Source organism: Platalea leucorodia (assembly GCF_965183815.1).
Source record: "Platalea leucorodia genome assembly, chromosome: Z".
In the NCBI taxonomy this organism is placed as follows: domain Eukaryota; kingdom Metazoa; phylum Chordata; class Aves; order Pelecaniformes; family Threskiornithidae; genus Platalea; species Platalea leucorodia.
Window position 1 is genome coordinate 41,845,297 of NC_138858.1, and position 13,558 is coordinate 41,858,854.

General features: G+C 44.9%; 1 protein-coding gene across 2 annotated transcripts; it reads left to right on the plus strand.

The window, feature by feature from the left end:
- The first annotated feature begins 1,111 nt into the window (after window positions 1-1,111).
- On the plus strand, window positions 1,112-13,544 carry GCNT1 (glucosaminyl (N-acetyl) transferase 1). Of its 2 annotated transcripts, XM_082337145.1 has the most exons (3): window positions 1,112-1,195; window positions 11,131-11,266; window positions 11,678-13,544. In XM_082337145.1, exon 3 carries the CDS (start codon window positions 11,815-11,817, stop codon window positions 13,093-13,095), a length of 1,281 nt encoding a protein of 426 aa, XP_082193271.1. In that variant the 5' UTR covers window positions 1,112-1,195; window positions 11,131-11,266; window positions 11,678-11,814; the 3' UTR covers window positions 13,096-13,544. The 2 variants fall into 2 exon arrangements, with proteins under 2 accessions (XP_082193271.1, XP_082193272.1); XM_082337146.1 differs by lacking the exon at window positions 1,112-1,195 and having other exon boundaries at window positions 10,469-11,266.
- The last annotated feature ends 14 nt before the right edge of the window (window positions 13,545-13,558 follow it).

Consider the following 13,558-nt stretch of genomic DNA (forward strand, 5'->3'; position numbering starts at 1 on the left):
TGAGGAAAGGACAGGAGAGTCCTTTAGGCGTGCCTTCATCTGCCAAATCGTACTGCTGAAGGTAATGCTGATGTGCGGCGATTCTTGGGGAACACTGCAAGCACTATTCAAGCTGCTGCAGGCTGCAGCGCTTGGGGTTTTTTAATGAGGAAGATGCTTTCTTTGAACTTCCTATTTTTTGGGAATTTAATTTTCTGTTTCATTTTTAAGTACTTTGATAACATTAAGAAGCTGCCTGCCCCTAAGCTCCACCTTCATGTTTCACAGCTGTCCAAACCCCGTCGAGTACGTTCATCGTCGGGCAGACGTTTGACGGGACGAAGTGAACAAGACATCAAAGTCCTCCCCAGACTCTGTCTAGGCACGCTTTTCTTTTCACCGCTGCAAGTTTCGCACCCGGCTTCCCCGCCAGCTCTGCTCCCTTCCCGGCCCAGCCCCCTCTCCCTCCCTCTCGATTTTTCCACCCACTGGCCCACTTAAAGCGCATCTGTCCGCCAAAGGCGAGCTGGGGGCAGCCCGGGGCCAGGCGCGGGGCCGGCGCCCAGCCGCCGCGGCACCCCCGCACCTGCAGGACCCCGGCCCCGCTGGGGACAAACCGCAAGCGAGCCGAGGGACAGACGCGACCCTCCCGCCGCCCCCGGGGCGGCCCCCAGGGCGGGCTGCCGCGCCGCCCCCCGCCGCCGCGGCGGGCGCGGGCTGGGTTTGGACTCTGCCCCGCGGGTGCTGCCGCGCCGCCCCCCGGGGTGGCCCGGGCAAGCGTGAGAAAGCCCGTCGTCGCCATGAGCCGCGGAGGAGTTGTCCCCGCTCCGCCCTTCGTGGGTTTCAACGTTACCGGCACTGCCAGGGGAAGCCTTAAGAAAAGGAAAAAAAAACCAAAAAACAAAAAAAGGGCCGAAGAAGAGCATCGGCAGACGGGGCCGGCGGCAGCTCGGCGCTGTCGGGGCGGGCGGGAGTGAGGAGAGGCAGGGGCGGGACGCGGCCGGGGGCGCCGGGCCCCGCGGAGCGACGGGCGGCGCCGGTGGGTGGGTGGTGCCGGGGGAGGCGGGGGCCGGGCGGGGGCCGGGATCCCATCGGCGGGCCGCGCCGGCAGGGGAGGGGCAGCTCGGCTCCGCCGGGGCTCCCTGCCTGCCCCGGGCGCCTCCCCGCCACACGTCCCGCCGCGCCGCGCCGGGGGAGAGCGGCGGCGGCCGCGCAGGTGGGTGCCGCGGGCGGGCCGGGAGCGGGGCGGGCGGCGGCTGGGGCCGGGCTGGCAGCATCGCGCTTCCCGCGGCCTCCGCCGCGCCCTGCGGAGCGGCGCAGCGCTGCCCCGGCGCCGCGGGGTCGCCGGGCAGGTGCCGCGCTGGAGGGCAGGGGCGGCGCAGCGCCTGTGCCCGTCTCCTGCTCCTCCTTTTCTTTCTGCTCCTCTTTACTTTCTTCCCCTCTTCCCCGCCTTCCCCTCTTCCCTTTCTTCCTCTCCGATCTTTCTTTTATTTTTCTTTCTCCTTCTCTCTCTATCTCCCCCCTTCTCTCTTTGCCCCCTTCTCTCTCTTTCTTTTCCCTTTTCCCTCTTTCTTTTCCCTTTTCCCTCTTTCTTTTCCCTTTTCCCTCTTTCTTTTCCCTTTTCCCTCTTTCTTTTCCCTTTTCCCCCCGTTTCCCTTTTCCCCCCGTTTCCCTTTTCCCCCCGTTTCCCTTTTCCCCCCGTTTCCCTTTTCCCCCCGTTTCCCTTTTCCCCCCGTTTCCCTTTTCCCCCCGTTTCCCTTTTCCCTTCTTTTTTTCTCCTCCCCTCTCTCCGTCTTCCCTTTCTTTCCTTCTCCCGTTTCTCCCCTTTCTCCCCCCTTTCTGTCGGTCTCCCTCCCTTGCCCCTTCCCGCGGCGGTGCCTGGGGGAGCCCGGGGCGGGTTGTTGGCCTCGGGGGTGCTGGGTTGGTGTGAGATCTGTTAGCAAGCACAGGGTTCAGGGGAGATCGGATGCTCTTGAGGTGTTGCAGTCCTGGGGTGTGGCTTTTTTTTTCCCCGTCTGTTAAACTTGCTAGAACTGGGAAAACCCTGAAGAAACCTCATTTTTTTTCAGAACAGCACAGCTGTTTATAAGGTTGTAAATAGTTTTCTGTGACCCAAGTTGGGTGGGAGGACTCAGAAACCTGACAGAAAGCTCAGTTATGCTCTGGCACTTTGCCTCCTTTCAGTGCTGCTCAGAAAAGTAGATTTCTTTGTGGGAAGGAGGAGGAGCGGCAGCAGGAGGGAATTGCCGTTTTGGAGTCCGCAATTTTAAATTTCTTTTTTAATGGCATATGAGGTGGGCGACCTCAGAGTTGCCCAGAATTACAGAGTCAGAAATGGCAGTAAGAGAAGAGGGCACAAATCTAGCTTTTCAGTGTATCAATTGCAACTTGAGAATTCTTCTGAAAAATAATGCAGTATTTGTAGCTCAAGTTGGAGTTCAGTTACAATGGTACCTTGCTTTTGAAAGTAGGTGTATACAAATGAAAATACTACTTTTATTTTCTCTCCTCAGTGATTCTCTACTCTGCTTATAGTAAACATCAGTTACCAGCATCATCTCTTTCCTATGAATCTGAATTGTCGGGGTAATACTTCTTCCCTGAGGCCAGAAGAGCCAAAAGTTGCTTAAAAAACCCAATTAATACCTTTGCCAAGTCTGTTTTCTTTTTTCTAACTTAAGCGAAATGCACTGGGAAACATACAAGCTGAAGATTTACAGTCTGCTGTGCTGAGAGTATGGTGATTTACTGAGCAAAATCCTGCTCTCCAAATTTGTTGCCACAGTGGAAAACCCACTGCTAGTCTTATGAAAAGATTTAATTTTGTTTTTCTAATAATCTCCTCCTGGTTTTCCTTTGGATTCCAACATAATCCAAAAGTTCTCCACTTACTTTGGTTCATAAGCTCCTGAAACTTGAAAACACCTAACTTTATCAACCTAGAACTCTGTTTTAGGAAAGGTGAAAAAAGGTAATTCCACAGGAATGTAGCATGCCCAACCAGTACAACCGAAATAACTTGTGCTATTAGGTTTACTTCATAGCTTCAGGGAGACCACTTCTTGCGCTGTGAGGCATTATTATGCGCAGGATAATCGTGGCGCTAGTAGAGAAGCTTAATAAAACAAACAGAAACCTCATCGCCTCTCAGAAAACTGTGATGGGTTGTCTCAGAAAGCTGTTTGCACCCACCAGGCAAGAACCTTGTAAATCCGAACAAAAGCTCTGTGTTTGGTAACTGTGCTACCAAAATGTTCCCAGCTGTGGATTCTCCTATCATAATCACTCATACGTATTGTTCTTGATTAGATTTTTAAAGCCGCCTTTTGTTTGTCTTTTTGAGGGGTGGAAGGATGAGGCTGTTTTCCTACTGAAAAATCCTGTAAGGAAGGGAGTAGGAGGTGGCAGTTCTCACCCCGTATAAAGTTTCTGTGATGACAGTGAAAGTTACTCAGTCCTGATGATATATACAGCACTATAAACTATAATTTGGGGGTTTTTTTGTCTGTCTTTTTGTCTATTTTGCAATGGAACCTACTTTCCAGGTAGTATCTGCTCCTTAGACAATAAAAAGTTGTATTTTTGAACTGTATTTTTATGTGCAGTTGTCTTGCAGGTCACATTAAACTCATCTCACCTGAAGTGAACTGTGAAAAAAACAAAAAAATACCATATAGTACCTCTTAGGCTGTAGATTAAGAGTAGGAAGTATTGTTTTATTGACTTGCACAATAGAGTTACCTATGCACCTAAGCATGATGCCGATCCTTGTTAGTCCTGTAAGTACAGGAGACATCTGTTCTTTTCAGAGATCATTGCTGCTGCTACTATTTGCCCTTTAGCTCACTAATGAACTGTAACTGTAGGCATGGCTTTAAAACATTGCCTTCTACATAGGGCTAAAGAAAGTCTCCTCAGAATAATACTTTAAATGTTGTGCTCAAAGAGGGATCCAAGTACACAAAAATTTGAAGCTGCCTCCTTCCCCCATGAGATTAAGTTGTGGCTTAATAGAGATTACCTTTCCGGTAACAGAGTCTGCCAGCGTGTCCTGTTCTGAAACACAGCATTGTCACAAGGCAGCAATTAGCAAAACTCTGTAGGTGGGTGCGAGGAGTGCAGCGACCGCACTGTTCCTGGCAAAATTATAGTTCCTACATTAGAATAATGTGAAAAAAATAGATAGGCGTTTTACTTTGAAGTAGCCAGTGTGTACAAATTATCTTGATGAACACCAGGTGGTTGTACTGGGTGTTAAATTGGGCAACAGTACTTCAAAGATTTTGCGTTTTTTTGTTTTGGGATTCGTGAGTGTACTTTGAGTGTTAGTTACCTTGAGATGAAACATAGCTTTTCGTCAGTACTAAGAGTCATAGACTTCTAGAGGTAGGAACTGGTCACTGAATGACTTTGCCATAGTGGCTTTACTTCTTTAGTTGAAATTCCTTACTGTTACAGCTCTTCCTATGCGACCTTTAAGGATGGACGTGAATGTGGGAAATCAGGCTTTGAGTTGTTCTGAGGAAGACTTACTTGATACAGTAGTACAAAAGAGTACTAGAAAGGCTACCAAAACTTATATTTTTTTTCAATGCCATTTTACACACTGAATGGATGTTCATGTGGGTTTTACTCATTTTTCTAAAGAGAAGGATATTAGTGTGTCAGATTCCTGACATGTGAACACAAGATCTCCAAATAACCCAGGGGTTTGAATTTATTTTCATACACCACCCCACCCCCCTCGAAAAACAGCTATCTACTTTTAGCTACTCTCACTATTTAATTTCCATGTAGTGGTAGGTGTAGAAGTACTAGTCATTTGTGAAGTTTTGTTTAAAGCTGCCTTCTAAGCTAACAAGGGACTAGAAATGTGTTATTTTTTCTATAAAAAGGAAGTGTCTTTTTCTAATTTTTTTTTTAAGCAGCTCTGAAGGAAAAGCCCTGCTGTTGCAGAGTGTTGTCTATAAGCAGACACCTGCATCCATGTGGAACCCTACTGCTGCCTCTGCATGACTTTCAGAATTCAGGTCTTAGTCCCGTAAAGTCTAATAGTAACCCAAATACTCAGCTTATGACCAGTTCTCATTTTCAGTAAGACTGAAGACTATCTAACGGAACAAACATGAGCACTTTCATTCAGTTACAGGTGTGTCTGCTTTCAAGATTGTGCTGCTTGATATCATGGAAATGTTGAGTATATGTGACTCCGCTCTGTGTCTGGCAGATCTCTGCAGATAACCCTGCATCTGTGCAGTCTGTCTTTGGGCTTATGCATGTTTGTGTTTATGCAAGCTGCTTACCACTTTAAAAATCACTTCCTCATCAGAACGAATGTTCTGCATAACTGAACCTGAATGGAAGCAGGTTAATTGTATAACTGGTTGCAGGACATGTGTGCTTTGAAGCATCATGGATATGCCCTGGTAAAACTCAAGGACTTTCCAGCAAATCCACTCTCAGTGGAGGGCCGCCTTCTGAAGTTTTGTATCTCAGGTAGAATTTGTGAATGGGGAAAGACAACAGCAAGGATCTGGTCAACACCTGCTCACTTACTATTCCCAGGGGTAGCTGAAGTTTCCTTATATTTTCCCTCTCTCTGAGGCAAGAAAAGGGAAAAATAAGTCAGTTCTGACCCTCACTCCCCACCCATCAAAACCATTACTTGTCTCCTTCAGAGGTGGGTGTACTCAGCACTACATTTTCCACTTGGCTTCAATAATGTTTCTGTAAAAACAAAAATCTCAGGTTGTCATGAATGGATGTAGGATACTAGGGCAGCTGTCAGGAAGTTTTCAAATACCTGTTGTAAAGCTTTGATTAAAAGCTGACGTGTCTGTGGATGTACAATAGAGGCCTGTGTAATGTTCTTGTTGCTGGGTCATCTCCACAGCGGCTGTATGCTGAAAGTCACCAAAGCAACTATAAGACGGCAAACATCACCGTCTGCTTTCTCTGGTATTTGTTACAGGAAGCAGAATAGGAGGAAAAATGAAGGGAAGGAGCTGGGTGCACATCAGTTCAGCAGCCCACAAGGCTGAGAGAGTTGTGACACCAGAATATTGCAGCTAAGCCTGCGAGACCTATCAGATCTTCCCTGCTCTTGTTACAACTGGTTTTGACCTCCTGACAGCCTCTGTGATGCTACCTAGCTCTAAGCTCTTTCCTGCCTTTCTATGTCTTTCACAAGATTTACAGGCTGCTGAAATACCCCAAAGTACTTTCTTACCCTCTACATATCCCCTTCTGAACTTCTGGTGCTGATACCGGCTCATGGTGTGTTTTGGAGGCTACAATGTTCCCTTTTGGATGCTGAATCGGTGCGTAACATCTTGCCTCAACAGTTTTTCAACTGATGTGAGAAAGGGCTGGAGTGCCAAAATCAAAAGACACCTGATTTTTTTCGTTCTTGTGCCACCAGCCCCTAATGATTTTCCTCTTCTCATGGCCTCTGTACCATTTCACAGCAAGCCCTAACTGCTCTTTCCAAGGAAAAAAACATACTTGGCATAAAAATGTATGGTAATTGCTTAAATACAAAAAATATCTACTTAGTTTGTGGTTTCACTCTGCTCTCTAAAGTACTTCAGACAGGACGGAGGAGAGCCATGCGTTTTACGCGAGCTGGCACAGGGGAGGCCCTGCAATACCTGAGAACCGGGAATCCTGTTTTCCCAATCCTGACACTGTAACTCAGGCGAAATTAATATCCCCAGAGAGCGGTGCCACCCTGGCATAACACTGATTAGAGGCTGCTGTTGCTTTTAGCCTCGTTTAGGAAGAGACACATCTCACTCTCAGCCCTATCAGTCCAAACAAGAGCCTGAAACCCATAGCCCGGGTTTGCTGGACTGCGGCATGGTGAGCAGAGATTTCCAGGGCACCACAGGGCCGGGGGCTCCCCATGGCGGGTCTGTCAGGGCAGGGGCTGGCAGCCAGGCCTGTCCCACTGCCCCAGCCAGGAGCGGTGCAGCCCTGGCATCAGGCAGCTCCCTGGGGACAGGGACAGGCCGAGGCTGGGCTGGGACTTGGGCCCAGCTTGTCAGGGCCCACGGCCAGGCTGTGGGGGCTGGAGACTGGCCATGCTATGGCATCACTGGGGCAGGGGCTGGCAGCCCCGGGAGGCTGAAGTGGGGCCATGGGGGAGCTCAGAGGGGGCTGGTTGGAGCCATCAAGGCCTATTAGTGCCCTTGGGGCCCTGCTGGCAGCCATCATAGCTGACCACAGAGAGCTCCCCGGAGGCCGGCTGGTTGGATCTGCTGTTGTGCCCCTCCTGGCCCGACGTGCGGCCAGCAGAGATGGGAGCAGGGCTGCTCCTTCCACCAGCAGCACGTCGTGATATCAGACCAGCTGCACCGTGAAACTGCAGCCGAAGAGGTCGGCCGTGCCGGCAGCCAAAGGCTGGTTTCCGTGTTGCTGGGCTGAGGCCGTGTGCCCTTCGTCCGGGCTGGTGTAGCAGCGCGCTGCCGGCTCTGCGCCCTCGCAAACGTTCTTAGGACCAGCCCCGTGGCGTGGATATAAGGGTCCTTAATAATAGCCCTGCCATTACATGCTGCAGCTCCAGTCCAGCCTGTCTAAAACCTCTACGGGAACTTGGGTCTCCCTCCAAGCTGTGGCATAATCTTGTAAAAGTGTTTTGTTTGGGTTTTTTCCATGAAGACTTAGATTTCTTGTGGGATTTTCTGTTTGTTTTTAAGGATGGGTGAAGCCAAACTTAACTAAAATCACATTTTGAGCTGGGTTCAGAGGGTGCTGCTCCCTCCTGTCCATGGCCACAGCCTGCCTTTGATGAAGGTTATTCCCCTTCAGCTGCTTTGGCGTAAATACCCATGTAGTCTATTGCTGACTCGTTTCAGTCAGTACCATGGGTCAGATTAATAATTTAGCATGTAGGGTTACCAAAAGTTTATATAGTAACCAGGTAAAAACATTACTAATGAAATCAGCTGTTTTGCAGTAGCACCTTTACAGTAATATAGAAGTTAAATCAGAACCTGACTTTTACCAAGACAACTCCCAGACTTGCCAGGTAATGAGTACTTGTTTCACAGATGAATAAACTAAGAGGCAGATGATTCAAGTGATTTACCCTCTGACACCGAAGAGGTGCCAGAAATGGACATTTAAACTAGGTATAGTAATCCTTTCCATAGGGTCTATTTAAAGAGAACACAAGTCTCTAGTAGAAATCAAGTTGAAATTATCTTGGGTTTGTGTTTATTCATACCGTACAGTTTGTATACAGCAGTGAAGAATAATTTTGGCAGGTCAGAGGGAAGTGGGCAGCTAACTCAGCCTTTGTACTAACTCTTCCAAATACCAGCAACTGCTCTAAGTTTCCCCTTTTAATGACTACTGCGTCAGAAATACAGGCTCTGACTTCAGGAGGAGGCAGTAAAAGAAGGAAGCAGGTCAAGTACTAACTTCTGCAACTGAACTGCAGTTGAGAGCAAGACCAAGGCTGCAGCATAAAGTCTTTTATCTGTGGCTGCGCAAACCTCATCCTGCTCTCCCACAGTGCAAAGTGCTGCCTCTGACACCGCATTCTCTAGTGTGCACACTAAAGCTACGCAGAGCTTGAGGAAAAAAATGTCAAAAGCTTTACTGAATGCAGTCTGAAGCTATGTTAATGAGTATTGTAGGCTCATAAAACTTTATAAAACAAAACCCAGGTATATTATTAGATGAAAGGTACCAAACCTTTCCTTGTCCTGTAAAGGTCAGCTTTTGCAAAGAATGGGGTATGATGGAGTTTCAGGACTTTTTAGAAAGTGCAAGCATAAAAAAATAGTAACTTACTGCTAAGTCCGTTCAGAGGAAGCAGTGTGTCAGTGAGAAATTTGACTGTGGGGAAAAACCTCCACCTAAAGATAAGAGCCATGTTAATGTGTAAATGTTTGCAGATCTCTCAGTTTGGTATAATGGAAATGCAAAGTCTGATTATTCTGAGTGCAAAACAATATTGGAATTGCACCCAGCTGGGTATACAAGCCCTTTCTGAAAGAGATTCTTTATCCTGCTTTCAGCGAAGTTTTATTCTAGAACAGGAACAGTAAAGACTTCTTAGCGAGCTTTATTCTTCGGAAGTTGTAGAAGGTGAAGACTGCAGTGGTAGCTTTCAATGAAGAGACTGTCTCCCTGCATTGTAAAGAACAGGGAGGGGGTGGCAATCCTCTTGAAATGTGTGTTACTCCACAATGCTAGTGCTCCTGTAAAAACTGAGAATAGGATGAAATAGTAGCGGTAATGCTCATCCTAAAGAAAGAAGGATTCCAGCTTCTGTCAACTAAAGCTTCAAAAATGTAAGTGTATTTGAAGTATATTTTAAGTTTTAGAAAAGTCTTCATTTCTAAGTCGGTAGGCAGAAAAGGGTAACCAGTATCACAAGCTTCATCGCCTGGAAATATATACTTGATCGAGATTATGGAGACTATCACATAGCTAGTATCCCTCCTTTGTTAATTTCATATGTGATGGATATATTTTTATTGGATCAGATCTACTAGTCAAAACTGGCAGGATGTCAAGTAAGCAAGCGTATGGTAAGTTATAAAGCATGTTAAAACTTGCTTTAAATTATGTCATTGTGTTTGATGCCACATTGTGAACTAAAAGTGGTAATTGTGGAATTTCCCTTTTAATTTTTTTTTTAATTCAAATTCAAAGTGTAAGACCTGATACTTAAAAGGTACCTGTGTATGTTTTCAGCTGTAACTGTACACTGGTTCACCTGGCTACTTACCTTAAGGGTTAAAATTTTAGTTCTTCCAATTTGACTTCACTATACACCTAAAACAGACTTTGAACAAATGTCCACCTCCCTAAGATAAATTAGAAATGCAGGATGAAATAATTACAGGTGTAACTCTGAAAACAAAGTACACTTTATAGTAAATAAGATGTTTCTGTAATGCTGTCACGAATAGTTTGTGGTCTCTGCCTGCTGGTGGCTTGAAATGCAAAATATTTGGTTATAGTACTTCCTTAAAATACTGCTGATCGTTATAGCTGTGCTACACATTTGTGCAGCGATCCGCACTTTCCCCCTCACTTACTACATGTGGAACTGTTCCCCCAGTCAGTTTGCAATGCTGTGGGCATAGTGGTGGACCCAATATGTAGTGCATCCTGGTGGCAGCATTACTACCAAAAAACTCTGTGATGCCAGGTCTCAATTTCTTACATGCACCTGTTCTGAGGTTTGCAAGTAGCAGGTTAAAAGCCACAGTTTGAGAATTAAAAGCTAAAAAGATACTGGGGTAGCTTAAAGAAGAGAAGGGGAAAAAATAAAAATCTTATCCTGAGTGGCCTACAGCAATACCCAGAAGTGGACAGAGTGCACAGTTCTTAAACAAAATTTCTTACCCTTTTTTTTGGGTAGCAGTTATTCTTAGAGCTGTTCAGAAAGTTATTCAGAGGCACTAAATTTTTCCTGAAAGTAGTAAAAATGAAAGGAGTTGTATATCTCTCAAATACTTAAATATTTCATTAACTTATAAATTAATATTTTGGAAGACATTCTCTATAAACTGTTGGCTTTTGCAATTAGGGGTTGAAATTCAGACCTGCACTGAATTATTAGGCAGTGACTTTGTGAGTACAAATGGCATTTGAGTGGCAATGTAAGTTGTTTAAGGATATCGTGTTCTTGATCAGTTTACCTGCATGAGGTGGTACTTACAAAAACAGTCACCTAGTTCTGTAATCCAGTTCTAGACTGCAGTTTTCTCAACAGCTACAGCTGTAGCAGCTGCCTAACTGTGCAGCGATCCCTTCACAGGCTACTGAAACAGAAGAAAGGTTCTTAAGGGAAAACAGGACTAGCAAACAAAAATGATGTAGTGCCTGTGAAATAAAGATGAAAGTAAGGTTGGCATATTATAAATCTTGTTGCAACTCAGCCTTGCAGCATATTTCCACATAAAAGCAATTGCTGAATCATAAAAACAAGTGTGTTTAAACGATGGTAACACAACACTGCTGTGCTCTTCGATTTGTGCATTTGCCATGATTTAACACAAATCAGCTTTAGGCCGTAAGTATTGCCTTTTACCTTAAAAAGGTACTTCAGCAATTCAGTCACAGCTGTTCTTACAACTCTGAAAGTTGAGGAATTATGCTATACTAATTTCTTTGTCCCCTTCTTGTTAGCTCTTTCCTGATAGTATTTCTAAGCTCATCTGCAGGATGTTGAAGAGTCTGTATCTCACATAAAAATCTTGAAAGGCTTCAGGGACTGCTTTCCTAGTGAGAAGACAAAGTGCAACTGGCATCCAGGAAGCGAGTGGTAAGTTACAGTTATAATGAAATCTATGTTACTGTTGAAGTGAGTATGAAACATTCTTGTCAAACTCTGAAGTGTGAATCAACATCAAATACTTGCTTCTTGGTAATGTATCTGACTTACTGGCTTTAATTTTGTCAGATGCAGCTGAATCAGCTCTGTTTTCTTACTGAACTTTGTTCTGTAGTCTTAGTACTATGGAAATAGCGTCTCATGAAAACTATCTGCCTCTCCCAATCTTTTTCTAGAAAAATAAACTAATTTCATTCATTAATTTCTAATTTTCAGCAGAATGTTTTTGGCTGAACTAGTCACCTTTTTACTGTGACTAAATAATGACATAATTATTAACCAGTAATTTTTTAAAGAAACCTTTTGGTCTTTGAATGACAGGCATATTTTGTTTTATTTTAGGACTTTTCCTTCTATCTCCCTGACAAACTCACCAAATTCCTGAGAAACACAAACTGTTTTTTCTGAAGTTGTTGAAGCTGATATGAGCAGAGTGGAGGGCAATTTATTTAGCCCTGCAAAGCTACTTGGTATTTGAAATGCTGAAGAGGAAATTACGGTTTTGCCACAACTCACGCTTCAGGCTTTTCTTGGGTGTAACTCTTATTTTAGTAATCATTTCGGTTTTGAAAGTTAACCAGAAGCAAGACTTCTTAAATCGGAGACATCTAGAGCTGACAAAAGAAGATCCTATTGGCAATGTTAACTGCACCAAGATTATAGAGGGGGATATAGAAGAAATTCAAAAGGTAAAGCTTGAGACGTTGTCAGTGTCATTTAAGAAACGCCCCAGATTAACAACAAATGATTATATTAACATGACAGCAGACTGTGCTTCCTTCACCAAGACTAGGAAATACATTTTGGAACCTCTCAGCAATGAAGAAGCAGAATTTCCAATTGCATATTCAATAGTGGTTTATCACAAAATTGAGATGCTTGATAGACTTCTAAGATCAATCTACGCCCCTCAGAATTTTTACTGCATTCATGTTGACAAAAAGTCTCCAGAATCTTTTTTTGCTGCTGTGAAGGGAATAGTCTCATGTTTTGATAACGTCTTTATTTCCAGCCAGTTAGAGAGTGTTGTATATGCTTCATGGAGCAGGGTGCAGGCAGACATTAACTGCATGAAAGATCTCTACAGAAGAAGTTCAAACTGGAAATACCTAATAAACCTCTGTGGCATGGACTTCCCTATAAAGACCAACCAGGAAATAGTAGAGAAATTAAAAGCCCTTAAAGGTGAAAACAGCTTGGAAACGGAAAAAATGCCTGTTTATAAAGAAGTGAGATGGAAAAAACACCATGAGATTATTGATGGTAAAATAAAGAACACAGGCATAGACAAACAACTACCACCTCTCAGTACTCCAATTTTTTCTGGTAGTGCCTATTTTGTAGTTAGCAGAAGATTTGTAGAATACATATTAGAAAGCGGCAAAATACTTAAGTTCATTGAGTGGGCAAAAGACACTTACAGCCCAGATGAGTACCTGTGGGCAACAATTCAGAGAATCCCTGAAGTGCCAGGTGCAGTTTCTTCTAGTGACAAGTACGATGTTTCTGACATGAATGCACTGGCCAGGTTTGTCAAGTGGCAGTACTTTGAAGGTGACGTGTCCAAAGGTGCACCTTACCCACCGTGCAGCGGAGTTCACATTCGCTCTGTCTGTGTGTTTGGGGTGGGAGACCTGAACTGGATGCTACGAAACCACCACTTCTTTGCTAATAAGTTTGACACTGATGTTGACCCTTTTGCAGTGAAATGTTTGGAAGAGTATTTGCGACACAAAGCTTTGTACCTGCAAAAGAACTGAAATACTGCATGCACCTGTTACGAAACATAGGTACAAATATTATACAGCTATGTACTTTAGCATGTAACACCAATGGTGGCAATGCTAATGGTGGGTATGATGGTTCTTACCATGTTGATAGGGTGGTGATGATGCCCTCCCTGCCTTGTCCATGGACAAGGGGGAGAGAAGACATCTCTCAAGTGGAGATGGGGATGCCTTGTGTGGCACACTGAGAGAAGACAGGTCTCAAGTGGAGATGGGGATGCCTCGTGTGGCACACTGAGGCTTGGAACTTTGGGTGCAAAATTGAAGACAGCAATTTTTGGAAGGCCAACTATTTGGAATATTTATTATCCAAAAGGTGTAATTAATGGGCTTCCTTTGGCTAAACTATTTGTTTTAAGGCTTGGAAAATGCCTATTGTTCATGGTTAGTCTTCATTTTTTTCCCATGAATGTAATGGTAGCTGGAAGGGAAAGAT